At 46.6% G+C, this 16477-nt stretch overlaps 1 protein-coding gene and 2 long non-coding RNA genes across 34 annotated transcripts in view; 2 read left to right on the top strand and 1 right to left on the bottom strand.

Annotated features, from left to right (window-relative positions):
- The window catches only part of LOC122463861, a 37275-nt gene extending 32254 nt beyond the window's left edge, over positions 1-5021 (top strand). Inside the window, exon 4 of the long non-coding RNA XR_006287518.1 lies at positions 4239-5021. This is a non-coding gene — a long non-coding RNA (uncharacterized LOC122463861). The remainder of the gene's footprint in view (positions 1-4238) is intronic.
- A 6481-nt stretch (positions 5022-11502) lies between these two features.
- Positions 11503-13269, bottom strand: LOC122463869. The gene is made up of 2 exons (XR_006287539.1): positions 13197-13269; positions 11503-12004 (listed from the first exon to the last, which is right to left on the bottom strand). It is a non-coding gene; the product is annotated as an uncharacterized LOC122463869 (long non-coding RNA).
- Positions 12958-16477, top strand: part of AAK1 (AP2 associated kinase 1) — a 126703-nt gene continuing 123183 nt past the window's right edge. For 5 of the 32 annotated variants that reach the window (XM_043536348.1, XM_043536349.1, XM_043536347.1 and 2 more), the window contains exons 1-2: positions 13286-13527; positions 13728-14070. In XM_043536348.1, the coding sequence (XP_043392283.1) occupies positions 13908-14070 (163 nt within the window). In that variant the 5' untranslated portion in view covers positions 13286-13527; positions 13728-13907. Of the gene's footprint in view, positions 13528-13727; positions 14071-16477 lie in introns of all 32 variants that reach the window. The other 27 variants (XM_043536352.1, XM_043536353.1, XM_043536354.1 and 24 more) reach the window with 15 other exon arrangements.

The following is a 16477-nucleotide window of genomic DNA, read 5'->3' as shown; positions in this document are numbered from 1 at the left end:
TATATAACAGCCTTGTGATCGATTCTCAGTCTATAGACAACAGTCCTGATTTACCTCTCCCTTACCCCAGTGTAAATCAGAGTGGGTCCTTTGACGTCAATGGAGTTACACCAGAGAAAGTGAGATCGGAATCGGTGTTTGCTGTTTTCATTGGTGGTCCACTGGGAAAGTACTGAGATCCACGCATTGTGCTAGTGAGGCCTTTTCTGATTGCTATTGCTGGGTCATGCAGAAAATCACACTAGACTGATACAGATTTTTACCATGCAGCTAGATATCCAGGCTACAATCTGAGACTCCAGCCCAGGAGAACTCCTGATAAGAATCTGTTTACATAACGAAAAGAAAATCGGAGCAGTACTCAGTAGTTTCTGTTAAATTATCAAAGGTTATAAAGTAACAAGAGACAGCCTCATAAAAGAATTTCTCCATCAAAATACAAACTTTACAAGGATTCCCTGTCTACAATCTGTCTGTCTCATCTACTTTATAGCTTTTATCATGTATTGTCACCTTGGTATCTAAATGCCTTATGCTAGTTTGCAGAGCCATATCTACTGGCTTTACTCACCAACCCAGTTTTGTACTTCTTCTAAACCTGCAGAGACAATGCAGCTACGGCTATGGGAAAAATGAGTTGGGTTCAGTTCTGCCTCCTGCCTTGTTTGCTAAATTCCAGCTGCAGAATCTTTCTTACGATACGAAAGGGCAGTGAGAAGAGAACCCAGCTTGATATATGTGTCTCCGATTAATTTCAGGCACAGTGAGCGTGCTGCTTCATTTTTAATGCATGGCTGCTGGTGAGTAGTGTGTGACAGGCAGGCTCTCAGAATGGGGATATTTGACACCACCATTGTGATGCAGTTGTCAGAGTTATGTTGCAGTCCTTCATTTCCAGTTACGGAGGTCTCCATAGCGGCAGGTGTCTGGGGCCTGGAGGCGTCATTCAATAACAATATAATAGCAGCGCTTTGCACCTACCATCTGACGTCCTGAGGTGCTTGTAACTGGGGGATGATTTCTAGAGCCCAGCACAGGAAGGAATACAGGGCTCCTTCTACTGAGCTGTCATAAGTTCATGTGCTGGAACCCTGTACTGAGACGCAGAGGTATTTGTGCTGAGTTATCCTGAGGTTAGTCCAGGAGTTTGCAATTAGTTCCAATATGGGGGTATAAAGGAGGGTGAAATTCCTATTTCTCTAAGGAAGAGGTAACTAGGGCAGGACCCTAGTGAGGGTTTGCAGGAAAGGCCTAAGAACGGCCAAGCTTGGGGAGAACTCTGTTATCTGAGTTAGCAGTAAAGCCAACCCTTAGGAAGGGGGCATGTTTGGATTGTATCCAGTGTGTGCATGTACAGAAAGAACAGGGTGGGAGCTTATTTTACAAATGGGGAAACTCAGAGAAGTGAAGTGACTTCCCCAACTCACACAAGGAGGTCAATGGCAGACTTAGGAACAGAGCCCAGGTCCTCTAACTAGTCCCCTCCTCTAACCACTGGAGCTGCTGCTTTTGCAGCATCAGTGGTGTGAAGAGGGCGTGGCGGTGCTTGCGATGGAATAATTCCACCCGATGCACATCTGGATCCCTAACCCTCTGCAGGCTTCCATACCGCTTCATAAAGAGTGTGGGATCTTCAAATGTATCTGTAACTGTGAAACAGGAGCATTCATCTAGGCTTTCCGGGTCAGCCACATTGGTAGTGTGTGCAGTCTCGGACATAGGGGAGCCCATAGCGCCTCGGAGCCCCAGTCACGGACAAGGACCCCAGTGCACTAGGCGCTGTTCAAACACAGAACCAAGAGATGGTCCCTGCCCCAAAGAGCTTCCAGTCTCAGCACATTCAAAACTGGCAAAGACCTGGTAGCTCCCATCTAGTTCATGCCCCTGTCAGTGCATGATTGCTCCCTGTGATATATTTTCCAGAACATTTATTACCTAAGAGTTTTCTACAGTGCTCATCACTGTAATACTTATGTGCTTCCCAGGTAAAGTAGATCTGCAGAGCAAGGTCCCTAATAGACTGCGTGGGGTCTAATGCCCTTTTCCAGGCTCATTTTAACTCCGGGGTTTCCACCGTCTCCCTTAGAAGACTAAGCAACAGTGTCATTGATTTCAGTTGCGTTGACTCCACACATTTTTGAAATTCAGTCAACTGGGTAATTAGCTGACACTTTAAAGTGGTGCATACATTCTAGTTGGTTAGGTTTTTGGGTTAACAACTCAGCATTTCCATATTTTACAACCCTATTATTATTAATGATGGTAATGTTTTATCTTTGCTTAGAATTCCTTGGTTTCCTTTTGTTCATTATTTCTGAGAGAAACCCTCCCACAAACCTACCATAAATATCCTTCCAATTTCTTATTTTTTCTTAAGTTACTGATTCCATTTTAACAAAGTTTTTAGTTTGAGGAATTTCCTAAAATTAGTTTTTCACTCTCTGGCCCTGCATAACGTATCTATCTTTGAGCAGGGGGTTGGACTAGATGACCTCCTGAGGTCCCTTCCAACCCTGATAGTCTATGATTCTATCTATATAATTAGTGATACCGATTGTATTAACAAAACATCCTTTAATTCTCAGATGTAATAGCATAAAACTGCATTGGCCACAATCCAGTTCTGGTTTTGTTAGTCTAAACAAAGCAGAGACCAGACAACAGGAAGAACTAAGCTTTTGGTTGCCAATTTGATTGCTATGCTTCATTAATTTTTAGTGATATCTAGTGCCACCTGGTGACCAGCAGAGAGTAAACAGAAACAATTGCATTGGTGGGGTCATGAGAACAGTTAGGTGTTGATCATGCAGGGAAATTTTTTTTAAAAAGGAGTACTTGTGGCATCTTCGAGACTAACAAATTTATTTGAGCATAAGCTTTCGTGTAGCTCAAGTATCTTTTTAGCCAGGTTTTCAGTTTAGATACTTGCAGCGGGGTGTGTGTGTGTGTGTTTTAAATCCTTACTAAGATTAGGTCTACACACAAACTTGCACTGAAATAATTAAATCTGTTTGAATTCAGATCTCTTATTATTTCAGCACAAGTCTATGCGTGGACACTTATTCTGGAATAAAAGTGCCTCGTTTAGATTTTGTGTCCTATTTTACTGACTTAAGCAAAATTGAAATGAGACCCTTTGATCCCAAAATATGTATCCACACATGGATCTGCTCCGAAATAACAAGAGGAGTGAATTCAAACTGATTTAGTTATTTCAGTGCGAGTCTGTTATAAACCAGCTCTTAGCGCTGGTGAAAGATGCTAGATTCACAATCCTGTTTGCAGCAGATGAGTAACTGTCATTGAAGACAGTGGACGTGACATCAGCTTCTGCAGTGGGGACTACCAGACCCCTGGAAACTGACACATGTTCTTCTTCTGTAGAACAGGTGTAGCATATACAGCAGCATTGCAAGCTTCCCTGAGCATTGCTTTGCCACTGTATCTTAACCGTGGCTTGGAGGGGTGAATTAGGAATATATTAATGTCTTCTCTGTGAAGACGGCTAATAAAGGTGCCAGTTCATGCTGATTGTGCTACTTTTTGTCCTGACATTTTATATGAGCACTAAAACTTCATTTAAAACACACACACACACACAAAACCCAGACAAACCCTTTGATCCAGAAGATCTATATGCATCTAAGTGATAAATGTGTGTGAAAATGCCCATAAGTAAAGATGGTTGGAAAATGGATTTTCTATCCGGCAAAAAATTTTGAGGCATCAAAAAAAAAAAAATCATCCTGAATTGGGACAAAAAGCAAAAGGATTGAAATTTCCCACTCAATGAAATACTCCCTCAAAATTCATTTGAGGTCAGCCGAAATGTTTCATTTTGATTTTGACCCTTTTAATTTTATTCTCAATTTTCTGTATAAAACGAAGTAAACTTTGAAAGAACAAGTCTTCTGAGATGAAAAATCAAAACTTTTCACTTCAACAATGTCAAAACGAGGCATTTCACCGTTTTTGAAACTTCTTTCCAATTTTGGTCTATGTGAAATTTCACCAAAATCAATGCGATTTAACAAAAAATAAATAAGGGGTTTCATTGAATCTGCATTTTCCAGTGGAAAAACGTTTAATCAAAAAAATTTCAACTAGCTTGACTACAAAAGCTGTTTTCTGCCTCTCCTTGTCACTTGTAATGTGTAGAAATGTCCAGAAGAGGTCTGTGTTCTCCCACTTTTAGTCCTCCACATGCCATGACTCCAGCCATGTGGTTTCATTTACAGAATGCTGAGCTGGCTGGAAAGTTTGATCATCAACAACGCAGCAATAACGCTTCTCACGTCTCTAGCGCTTTTCATCTGAGGACCTCAAAGTGCTTTACAAGTGTTAACGAAGGATTGCTAATCAGGCAATTTATATGAGCAAGAGTTGCAAGATCTGCCTCAACTGAGGTAGATATCCATGTGGGGTAGGTATTCAGATGGGGAAGCCGGGCGGGCAAGTCAATAAACTCCCCAGGAAGCTCCTCAGACCCTCCTCTTCCTTTCCAGCAAAGGAACATTTGAAAAGGATACATAGCATCACTAATGGGCCACCTACCTCAACGTGCTGTCTCCTGATGCAGTGCAGCATAATATCACCACACAGAGGAGGCAGGTGCCCTTTAAAATGCCACCATCATGGGGTGGAGTTACACCGTGTGTGCAAAACACACCCCGCAGATCCTGACACCAGCAGAGCGACAACAGCACTGATCCAGCTTAGAGCTACGTCCTTATATACCCATAATGAAAATCTAGTGTCGTGCAACCAGGCGATCAGGCCCCACATCTCGGGCATGGGCTCCAGGTTGGGCTGCTCCACCCCAAACTGGTCAGGGAAGCTGCGGTTAGGTTCTTCCTGTGGCCACCTTGGTCCACCTGGACACAGTCGCTCTTGTGGGCCTACTCAAAGCCATTATTGCCAGGGGATGTTGTGAAAGCCTAAACTATACTAGGGTTCAAAAGAGAACATAGATAAGTTTATGGAGGATAGGTCCATCAATGGCTATTAGCCAGGATGGGCAGGGATGCAACCCCATGCTCTGGGTGTCCCTAGTCTCTGACTGCCAGAAGCGGGAGTGGACGACAGGGGATGGATCACTTGATGATTACCTGTTTTGTTAATTCCCTCTGGGGCACCTCGCGTTGGCCATTGTCGGAAGACAGGACACTGGGCTAGATGGACCTTTGGTCTGACCCAGTATGGCTGTTCTTAAGTTTGTATGTTTTGTGTTCCTGTGATATACAGTGTTGGCAACTCTCAGGACTTTATCACAGGTCTTGCAATATTTTCTCAAAGCCCCAGCTCCTGGAATCATGTGAAAACTAAGAATTGCAGCTTACATTTAAAAAAAAATATATTTCTAGCCCTCATTATAGTGAAGAAAATTTTGTTATTATTTATATTGTGGTAGCACCTAGGAGCCCCAGTCATGGAATGAGACCCAATTGTGCTCGGTGCGGTACAAACACAGAAACCCCCCCCCCCCGCCCCAAATTGTGCTCTAAAGAATTTAGCTTGAAAACATGACCCCTCTGACACCAAAGAGGTGAAGAAAAAGAGTTTCTATTATGTGTAAATTCTCACAGTTTTTAAGCCAATCTCGTGGCATTTTGTGCCTGACTCAAATGTTGACACTGGGCGTTGGCACTAGTGGATTTAGTAATGCTGAGCAACCTTGTACAGTGGGACAAATTCTAGTCTCATTTACACTAGGACAACTCCAGAACCCCCATGAGCACTCTGATGTTTATTGCAGATGAACCTTTCATATTCACCAGTGGTGATCGATCATGCATTTACATGGTTCAAACTGACCAAGAGCTCCATTTATGCTCCTATTAACTGAAATGCTTAGCTTACCGGTGTTGGGATCCTACAGGACCTGAGTTTCATGTTGCTCACACTGGGTAAATGAGGAGTAACTCCACAGAAGTCATTACGCCAGCATAAAATATGTGAGAAGAGAATCAGGCCCTTGGCATCTGTAGGTCCAGATTGTGTGATATCCTTACCCATCTCACGTGGTACCATATTCTCATTGGCTTTGGTGGCATGACTTGTGACATATGAGACTATTCAGTGTAAGGATGGCCAAATCTGGCACTCTGTCAGTGTATACTTAAATATTTTGGAGAGGCAGAGTAGCCCAGTAGCTAACCCAGCACACCAGAGTTGAGTCTGGAGACCTGACTTCTAGTGCTGGCTCGATCACTAACTCACCGTGTGATCGTGGGCAAATCATTTCCCCTCCCCATGCCTCAGTTTCCCCACCTGTACAATGGGGATAAAGACCTTTGTGAAATACGTTGAGGTCTACGGATGAGACGTGCTAAGTACAATTATGAATATTTTATTTGGTTATCCTGTAGATCCAATTTAACAATCATAACTTTTAAAAAATGCGTCCAAGGTTGAGAAAAACAGTGAGGCACCCTCACAAAATGCCACAAAACTTTTCGTAGGCAGTACTTGAAGCCCAGGTCGAAAAGCCCTGTTCAAACGAGGTAAGAGAAAGGAAAAGACGGTGCCAAAGACCATAGGGGCTTAATCACTCTTGCCTGCATGTTGCTTGCAAACATATCTGATTTAACATTTTGTTTACACACCTGTATTTCCAGTAAACATCTCTCCTTTAAAACAAAACCTGGAGGCACACATATATATCTGCTGGAAATGCTCCCAGTTACACACAGAATTTTCCATCAAATCAGCCAAATAAGAGTGTGGTAGAGACAGTCACCTGCATTCTGGATTATTGTCACAGATTATCTGCATTACAGCAACTCCCAAAGGCTCCAATCAAGGTCAAGGCCCCAGCAGCCGGAGAGGGGTTTAAATCCCTTCTTCTCGTCAGGCAGATGGGGCCGGGGGGGAGGTGGTCTTAAACAGGGATCTCCCACTACCCAGGTGAGAGTCATTCTAACTCATTTTCTGTCCCAGTGAGTATTTAGCTATTCAATGACTTAGTTCAAGTTGAACGACTCCAGCAGGAGAGATGGAGGGAACCCCACTCAGAATACCCCATAGCCCGGGAATTAGAGCACTAGCAGAGAGGTTGGAGATACCTGTTCAAATCCCTTCTCCTGTTCAGACAGAGGGGGGACGTGAACTGATGGTCTCTAACCAGTAGGCTAAAGGTTCCCCTGACTTGCATAGATCTAAGTGGCCTCTGCACACGCCTACCAGCTCGGGCCCTACGGGTGACTGAGCGCCGACCTTCCCCCAGGTCCTGGCTTGCTATGGGGCTGAGGTGGGAGAAAGGCTCCTGGGTGCCTAGAAGGAGGCAGCGGTGCACTCAAGAGGCAGAAATATAGGAACCAAGGGTGCTTCTGCTGAGCAGCAGCCGAGTGGGAGTTCTATGGAGGGCAAAGGCGCCTAAAAATGGGACTTAGGCGCCTAAATCTGGGGGGGTCAGGCACCTAAGCACCTTTTTGTGGATAGGGGCATTGTGCTTGGTGCTGTACATATGTGGCCCACTGTTCAGCGTGCGCTGTACGTCTGCCTCCAGTAGCTCATCCATAGGGGATGTGAGTCGGCTACAGTTACCAGCGAAGGCCCCGATCCTGCAAAGTGCTTCGCTTTGTGCTTAACTTTACACACTGTGAGTAGGTCCCATATGAGCTAATGGGACAAGTCAGGGTGCATCCAACCCACCTTCCAGAAAAGTCAACAGAGAGACTGTCACTGATCTCGGAGGAGCTCGATCAGGCCTAGTGTGAAAAATTAAACTCATGAAGGTAGGACAAGAAGGAATGAGCGTAATCTGCAGCAAAGGAGATTTAAGTTAGATATTAGGAAAAACTTTATAACTCTAGGCAGAGTTAAGCTCTGGAATAGGTTTCCAAGGGAGGTTGTGGAATCCGCATCACTGGAAGTTTTGAAGAACAGGTTGGACAAAGACCCATCAAGGATGGTCTAGTTTTACTTGCTCCTGCCTCTGCCCAGGTGGCTGGATTTGATGACCTCTCAAAGTCAGTTCCAGCTCTACATTTCTATGCTTTTTTGTCTTTGCAAGTTTTAGGGCCTGATCCAATGCCCATGAAAGTCAATGGAAGCCTTTCTCCAGTTTTGGTTTAACTGGTCAGGAAACAGAATTTCTGTTCTGTGGGAAAGTCCAACATTTTGGGGAAGAAAACTGTTTTGACTCAGAATGAAAAGGCAAAATTTTGAAACTTCCTGCGGAATACAAATTCTGAAAAATATTGCTTTGATACTGTTGAAATATTTCATTTCTATATTGTTGTTTTAATTCAACTTTTATATTATATTCAAATATTCGTTGTGTATTAGATATTTGTATTTGTTATATTAAATATCTGAATATAATATAAAAGTCAAAACAAAAAGATTATTAACAAAGCTGCAGATTGCAAACACCTCAAGGACAATGAAATCTGGGCGATGGGAGTATTAAGAAATAGTTACATTAAGCAGAAAATCCATTAAAACAACAAAACCAAAAAACTCTGCCCCATCCCAGCCTGCAGAACGAGACTTGCGCACAGAGAGGAATAGGTCTTCTGCAGTTTCCATGATATGCTATGCATCCGATGAAGTGAGCTGTAGCTCACGAAAGCTCATGCTCAAATAAACTGGTTAGTCTCTAAGGTGCCACAAGTACTCCTTTTCTTTTTACGAATACAGACTAACACGGCTGTTACTCTGAAACCAGAGAGGAATAGGTTATTAATGTATTGTTGTTATTTACGTCACAATTGCACCTAAAGCCTCCAGCTAAGATAGGGGCCCATTGTAGTAGGTGCGGTAAAATCACATAGTGAGAGACACCCTCTGCCCCCAAGGAGCTTTCGGTGTAAATAGACAAGGCAAACAAAGGGCTGGAGACAGGAAACACAGACACTGTGAGGGGACATGGTTTGCTCAGGATTACACAGCAAGTTACCAATAAAAAGTGGGAAAAGAATTAAGGACCAGCGCCCACTCCACTGTTCAAAACTCTATAAAGCTACAGAGTAGCAGGAAGCAGTGGTGGATTTTGGGGGCGCTATGAAGATCAGCGGACCCTCCACCCAGGGCCGGCCCTAGACCAAATGGCGCCCCCCCCCCCCCCCCGGATTTGTTCAACTTTTGAATACCTTATTTTTTTATTGCATTTGTAGCCCATTTCGCAACTTGGATGTATGATTTGCATGCGTGATTTATCCCTGTCATATAAGCCGATCAATTTGCACGCTAGGAAATGTAAATCCGTATTTATTGGTGCCATATATAAACAAATAAAAAAAATCCGTTTCCTCTAAGCTTATAGAAACTTTTTAATGTTAAGAATAACTGAAATGTACTAACATCAAGAAATTGAACTGTACATCAACACTGGGTGGACCCATTGGTGGCACGTAATGGGGGCTAGGGGAGGCTAAACCTCCCCAAACTTCCACGAATGCTCCCCACCATGGCCACGGTGAGGCTCAGGGCTCCTCCAGGCATCCGGGGGTTGGGGCAGCTCGGGCGGGCAGGTGGGCCAGGGGTTGGCTCAGGTGGGTGGGCTGGCAGGCTGGGGGTGGCTTGGGTGGGCTGAGGCTCAGGGCAGCTTGGGCGGGCTGGACTGGGGATCCTTCAGCCGCGGTGAGGGGCTCGGGCGGGAGAGGGGGGCGGAGTGGGGGCAGGGCCTCAGGCAGAAGGGGCGGGGCCTCAGGCAGAAGGGGCGGGGCAAGGGGCTAGGCTCCTTGAACAGGGGGCTCACGCGCCACCCATGGGTGGACCAGTATTAAGTAGCGTTACAGTAGGTGACAGGCTTAGACTACGAACCCTAATCCTTTATTTCAAAAGGTCGCTTTTCTCACCTTCGCCCTCGTGAACTGAAGCACAGAGAGATCCACAGCCTGGCCAATGGCATTTTCAAGCGATAAAACAGGCAGCGATGTCAGTCTCTCGTCGGCCATCGTCACGCAAAGATACGTTTTCAGGAGCCTGAGCGTCGAAACGGAAAACGTCGTTCTCAGTAGATCTGGAAGGTTCCAGGAGATTCTACAAAGGCCCAGAACATTCTCGGCGGTTAGCGAAAAACGAGTCCGCGCACGGAATAGCTGAAACATGTGACCTCATATGTTCTATTTTCCCTTCCGTCGCTAACCACAAAAACAGCCCCCTGAGTCCGCACTCCAAGCGGTCCCCTGGGTCACCTGCCCCTAAATCCGGCCCCGCCTCCACCTGCCCTGGGTGCCAGGGTGCCCAAGAGCAGACCCCGGCCTGTGTCCCCGCTCCCTAGCGTGTCCCGCCCAGGGCTGGTGGAGAGTCCAGGGCTCTCCACCGTGGTCCAGGCTCCCTGGGAGGCTCTTGCCATGACCTGGCTCTGGTTTCCGGCCTGGCCAGGGGGCAGGGCCTCAGGAGGAGGAGGAGGAGCAGGGGGTGGGGCCCTCAGCCCCCCAGCGGGAAGAGGCTGGTGTTGCTAGCAGGGGCTGCGCTTCACGGCGGGGGAGCTCCCGAGGCTACTACGCCCATGTTAAAAAGTGGGTGGGCCATGGCCCCCCTGGCTCCCAACATCCCTAGACCCCCAGGGTGTGGGGAGCCCAAATGTTCTTTGTGTGCAGGGCCCCAATAAATGTTAATCCACAGGCAGCTCCCCCTATGTGCCAGGAGCTCCCAGAAAGCCTGGCGCCGAACCATCCTACCCCCACCATGCGAGGCATCATGGAGCCCTAGATGAATAAGGCCGGGGGTTTAGAAGGAACCTATTTGCAGGAGCAAAGCACAGGTTTGTAAACTCAGTTCCGTACTTCTGTTTGTTTATATTCTGATGGTGTCTATTCAATGGTGGCTCCATTGTGCTAAGCTCCTGTCCCAGATAGCTTACAATCAAAGGGTACGTCTGCACTAAAGGTGGGAGGTGTGATTCCCTGCCTGAGTAGACAGACATGCGCTAGCTTTGCTCGAGCTAACATGCTAAAAATAGCAGCATGGGTGGTGGCTTGGGGTAGCCCCCTAAATCCAAGCCTGTCTGATTCCCGGGTCCAAGCTTGGGCAGCTAGTCCGAGCCACAGAGTCCACACAGCTATTTTTAGTGTGCTAGCGTGAGTCTGTATACCTGTGCTGGGAGTCACACCTCCCAGCTGCAATGTAGACATATCTTAAAGCAGGGAGTTCTCAAACTGGGAGTCGTGACCCCTTAGAGGGTCACAAGGTTATTACTTGGGGGGTCGTGACTGTCAGCCTCCACCCCAAGCCCCACTTTGCCTCCAGCATTTATAATAATGTTAAATATAAAAAATGTGTTTTTAATTTATAAGGGGGGGGGTCACATTCAATTTATAAGCAGGGGGTCGCACTTGCTGTGTGAAAGGGATCACCAGTGCAAAAGTTTGAGAACCACTGCCTTAAAGGGCCTGATCCAAAGCCCAGTGAAATCAATGGGAATCTTTCCACTGACTTCGGCTCAGACCCTACATCCCAAACCATGCACTAGTGCCTCAGTGCTGCCAACTCTCACGACAATCTCATTTTTCTTAAAGCCTCAGCTCTGGGAGTCATGTGATTACATGAGAATTTCACTTTTCTTTCTTTCTTAGTAAGTTTTTAGCCCTCATGGTTGCAGAGAACAGTTGTGAAGTTGTGAGATCTAAAGGCTCAAGGATTAGAAAAATCTCATAATTCCTAAGTCAGTGTCATGATTTTTTGAAACACGATTCCTGAGTTCTGAATGCTTTGGACTGGCAATTCTGCTGCCCGTGTGGAGCTCATCGCAGGGTTGCAGTCTAAAGATACAAGACCAACAAAGGGGTACAGCATGGAAAGCAACTCTGAGGGCTCCAATCCTAAAGCGTTTATGCACTAATCAATCCAGTGTAATCAATGAGGATTTGAGGTGTGCCAGGACTGCAGGCCCAACCCTGAACAGAGCTGAGCACCCAGCGATCAGCACTTTGCAAGACTGGGCCCATTGCAATGTTCCCCAAGCACCATTGAGAGGTAGAGGAGAAAGTGGCCTCTGATATACAGGCGAGACAAGGTGATCTGGTGGTCCCTTCTGGCCTTCAACTCTGTGATTCTATGAAAAAGAAATAACAGAATAATAAATAATCAGTTTTGCCAACCCCAAACATTCATGAATCAGGTTTCCAAAAAATCATGAGAGTCTGGCATAAAAAAAATCACGAGATTAAAAACAATACACGTGGGATTCTTTTTATTTGCCTCCTGGCTTCTGAGCTTTTGGGGCACAATCAGGGCCTGTCTTCATGCTTTTCTCTGCCGTCGGGAAGGCGAGCAACTTAGCTTTCGTTAAAAACAAACACAAAAAAGAGTGAGATTCTCTCCTAATCACATGCTCCCAGAGTGGGGGTTTTACGAACCCCCCAGAACACACGGAGACGCACGAGACAATCGCGGGAGTCCCCCACCACTGAATATTTATTATCGTTCCAGTGACATTTGTTTTAAAAAAGCACGGCCAATGCAAACAACGAACAGGGCTACGGCCCAGCCCCGCTTTTCCCAGCAGAGCCTGTTTGTTTTGCTTGAGTGAGGCGGCTGGCTGCCTGTTGAAGGAGGCTGAGTATACAAACTCCTACCAAGCAGGGGTGAAAGGGGGTGGGGGGGAATCAGGAAATCAGCTCCACTGGAAAACATTATTGGGTGCTCTGCTCTTCTGGCCAGAATGATGCCCCTCTTGCAGCTTCCATAGAGTACAGAGAAACTACAACTCCCAGGCGCCCTTGCTGCAAGCCAGGGAGGGAAGGGGGGGGTGATTTCTTTATACTAATTTATTAATCAAACCCATCAGCCTGCAGCCCAGGCGCCATCACCTCAGCCACCCAGCCAAGGGGGCACCGAATAAGGTTGACAACTAAACGCACCATCACGCTTTACTCCAACCCCCCCCACCCCAGCTCCTCTCCTGGTGCATTCTGGGAATTGTAGTCCCTCTCCTTGCCCAGCTGGCCAGGGCAGCCAGCTGGGAGAACTACCGCTCCCAGAACGCCATGCGACAGAGAAGGTCTGTTGCAGTTTAAAAAGAAAAACAACCACTCTCTGATGTCCAGTTTCCTTGGCTGCTGCTTTAATTTGGGCTCGGAACCACCCCCAGCCCCCTTTCCTCCCAACCAGCCGTTTGCTTTTTGTCCAGCTGAAATCTGCTGTGGAGGCGGGAGGGAACAATGCTGGGCCTGAAGGGGTTAAAAAGAACAGCTTTGGGGAGAGGATGGGAAATCACCCATGCACCATCTCCCCACTCCACCCACCTTTATTGAAGCAGGGACTTCCTGTGACAGTTCATTTCCTGGTTGGATGGAGCTGGAGGAGGAGGGGGGGGGGGGGGGTGACTGGAGTCAGATCAGCCCTGTAATGGTCTCTGGTTATCAGCTGCTGTTCGCCTCCTTTAAGTGGCAATGTTACCTTATAACCATGTTCCCTCCAGTGCCAGCAGAGAGGCTGCAGCCGTGGTAACACTGTGGCTTAGCTGCTAGCTCCAGCCTGTTTGCAGTAAAGCGCTGGGACAGCCACCCCTTTGGCTCCTAGGTGTGTGTGTGGGTGGAGGGGGTTTACATGGAATCATTAGCTGCCCAGGAAGAGGTACATCATCCTTCTGTAATCAACTGCTTGCAATGCTTTTGGGGGCTGGGTGATTAAGGGCAAGGTTTTGTGAGTTTATATTGAGGGGAATGGGGGGATGATCTGACAAGGGGTTTGCTTTGTTGTTTTTTTTTTTTCCTGATTATTTGCAAAGTGTTTGTAATCGTTTGTCTCTCTTTGTTTTTCTGTGCTCCTTACAGGTCTAAATCTGACCAGCTCTGCCTGCCAGGAGGGGGGAAAAAAGGCATCTGCCCTACTTCAAACAAATCACCACTAGGAGTGGATTATTTTTATTGGCTGGAATCAAGAAGGTGGGGGGGAAATTGGACCTTGAAAAATAACATCACCTTTAATCGTAATACAACCATCTCTCTGGAGAGATGAAGAAGTTTTTTGACTCTCGTCGAGAGCAGGGCGGTTCTGGCCCTGGCTCTGGTACCAGTGGAGGAAGCGGCAGTAACACGGTGGCAGGGAGTGGGTACATCGGCAGGGTGTTCCATATTGGGAGATACCAGGTGACGGTGGATGAAGTGCTGGCTGAAGGTAAGATTGCACTGTCTTTATTTTTCCTTTCGAAAGCTGTTCCATTTACTATGAACAGAGAGGCTGTGGCCTTTTTTTAATCACCCATCCTACCCGCCCCAAGATTTCATTGTCCTGGAGGGGTTTGTGATCTGATGGCATCTACGGCAGACAGTTTCTCAGATATGTAAATCAATTGGGGGTAATACTGATTCCTTTTAGAAATCCAAAAGGAGACCATAAAAACAGCAGGGATTGGATTTTTCCCAGCTTGAAACTTGGAATGCTTTAAAAACAAAAATCATGGCACATTATAGTGGAGGAGCTCTCCACCTATAAACAATGAAAGCAATGGTCTTTCCTCTAACTTTCTTCAGTCAGATTCCTCCTTTCCTACCTCTGTAGGAAATTCCCCCTCTGTTTATAGTGTCTGTTTTACAGACCAAGTAGGGCAAGCTGCTGGTTGGGGTATGGGATTGTCTACGGATGTGGGGCTACTGCAAAGAACACTGGAATCCAGATTACATGTTTGGGTTGTAAAGTGCTTTAAAAAGGGGGAAAAACCTAACAGGAAGGGTTTAGAATCCTAAAGGTGTCTCTAAACTGGATGTAATGGTGGGGTGTGTGTGTGTGTGTGTGTATAAATATAAAATTATCACTATTATTTGATCTGGAGCACTGCTGGTGTAACTAGAATGTTGCGTGTCATATGCTAAGGCACTAACAGAACCTTCTGAATGTTTCTCACTAATAACCTTACCCTCGACCTTCAGAATAATGCTGTCTTCCACTAGACGTACTCATAGGCCATTCTTTGCACAAAAGCCTCTGAATTTTCAATCAGAGCAGTGTTTTGTTAATTGTATGGGGTTCTGCAAATGCATTGAGTGGAATAAGCTTAATAGGGAGAAGGAAGCTGATGTCTAAGAACTGGTGGGGGGAGGGCTATGCCAGCTGGAAGGGACAGCGTATTTCCCTAGGTCCTGTCTTCCTCCTTTTCTTCACTGTGGTGTCTTGGAAATCTTTCTAATGACCTTTTCAAGTCCTGGTTGATCTGTAGCTTCCTACCTGAGGGTGACTGAAAGGCTGATAGTGGTGCGGGCACGCCATTGACCCTGAGATAGGGAGGAGGCCAAAATGTATCCAGAACAACCCACAAACTGGTGGCAATGGTGATTTTGCTCTTGCTTGGTGAGGCACTGACTTTAAATATACGGACTGTATATTGGCCTATTTCTTTAAGGCCCTGTTTGCAGTGGGAGCCCGGGTACTGGGCTAACTACCACCTGATCCTGCTGTCATTACACACACACACACTGCCTAAAACTTGCTCTCTGGCCTCATCCCTGTCACACAGGGAAAAAATAGACTTCTTTACTGATGAATAATCACTGCTGGCAAGTCCTACCTGGGATACTGATAGCAGCACAAGGAAAGCTTCCATGCTTCTGGGACCTCTCGTGATCAGCCCTCATAAGTCGTATTATATGCATTTCAGTTAATCTGTGCTGTAGCCCACGGTTAAGAGGGCTGGGATGGAGGGAGAAAGCATGGCAAGGGGGAAATCCTATCCTGATAGCCCTGTACCTCTGCAGAATAACCTATTGCTGGAGCTCCTTTGTGAATGAGTGTCTGTGCTGAGAGCAAGGCCTGGATTTAAGGACTCCTGGGTTCTAAACATGGCTTAGTGGTTAGGGAGGGGACTGGGACCCAGTGTTTGACTCCTGGTCCCGAGTCTGCCATCGACCTGCTTGCACAAGTAAACAGGGCACAGCTAAGCCTGCAAAATCGGTATGATGCATGCCTTGGAGCAAAGCTACCGGGATGTGAGAGGAGTTAAGTCAGTTCTTCTGTTGGATGCTGGTGCCTGGGTCCCCTCCCTCAAACGGGCCCATTGCTACAACTGATCAAAAATCCCTAAGGATGCTGAGAGCATCTCCTACTTGGTGCTTGTCTTAAAGGCCTTGCTGTTCACCAGCCCACTTAATGGGGCTAGTGGCTTAGTGAAGGCCCGTGAGATCATGCTGCAATGGGGGAATAGCGGAGATCACCCTCCATAAGCAGAGGGTACAGCTGAGGAAATCTGGGTCACATGGGAGGCAGTGTAGATCAAACATACTGCAGCTTCACATTTTGCCTGCCGGCTGGCATTACATTCAATGTGCCACTGCAATGCTCAATCAGGGGTGTTAAGGAAGCGAGTTGCATTGGCAGCGATAGGGATCTGGAGAGCAGCCTGGCAACCTGGGCCTTGAGCTGGTGCAATCTGGATCCATCTCGGATGGAAAACTTGCTTGCGCCCATATGATTCTGGGCGCGTGTGCTTGCTTGGCAATTTTGAAAGGCTGAGCCCAGAAGCCTCATCCTTCTCTGCTAGAGGAAGAAACCCATTAGGTGGAGGTGAACTAAGATGTTGGCTGGGTAGGAA

Source organism: Chelonia mydas, chromosome 26 (genome assembly GCF_015237465.2).
Source record: "Chelonia mydas isolate rCheMyd1 chromosome 26, rCheMyd1.pri.v2, whole genome shotgun sequence".
Classification (NCBI taxonomy): Eukaryota; Metazoa; Chordata; order Testudines; family Cheloniidae; genus Chelonia; species Chelonia mydas.
Note: the sequence above shows the minus strand (reverse complement) of the source record. Positions and strands in the feature narration are given on the sequence as shown.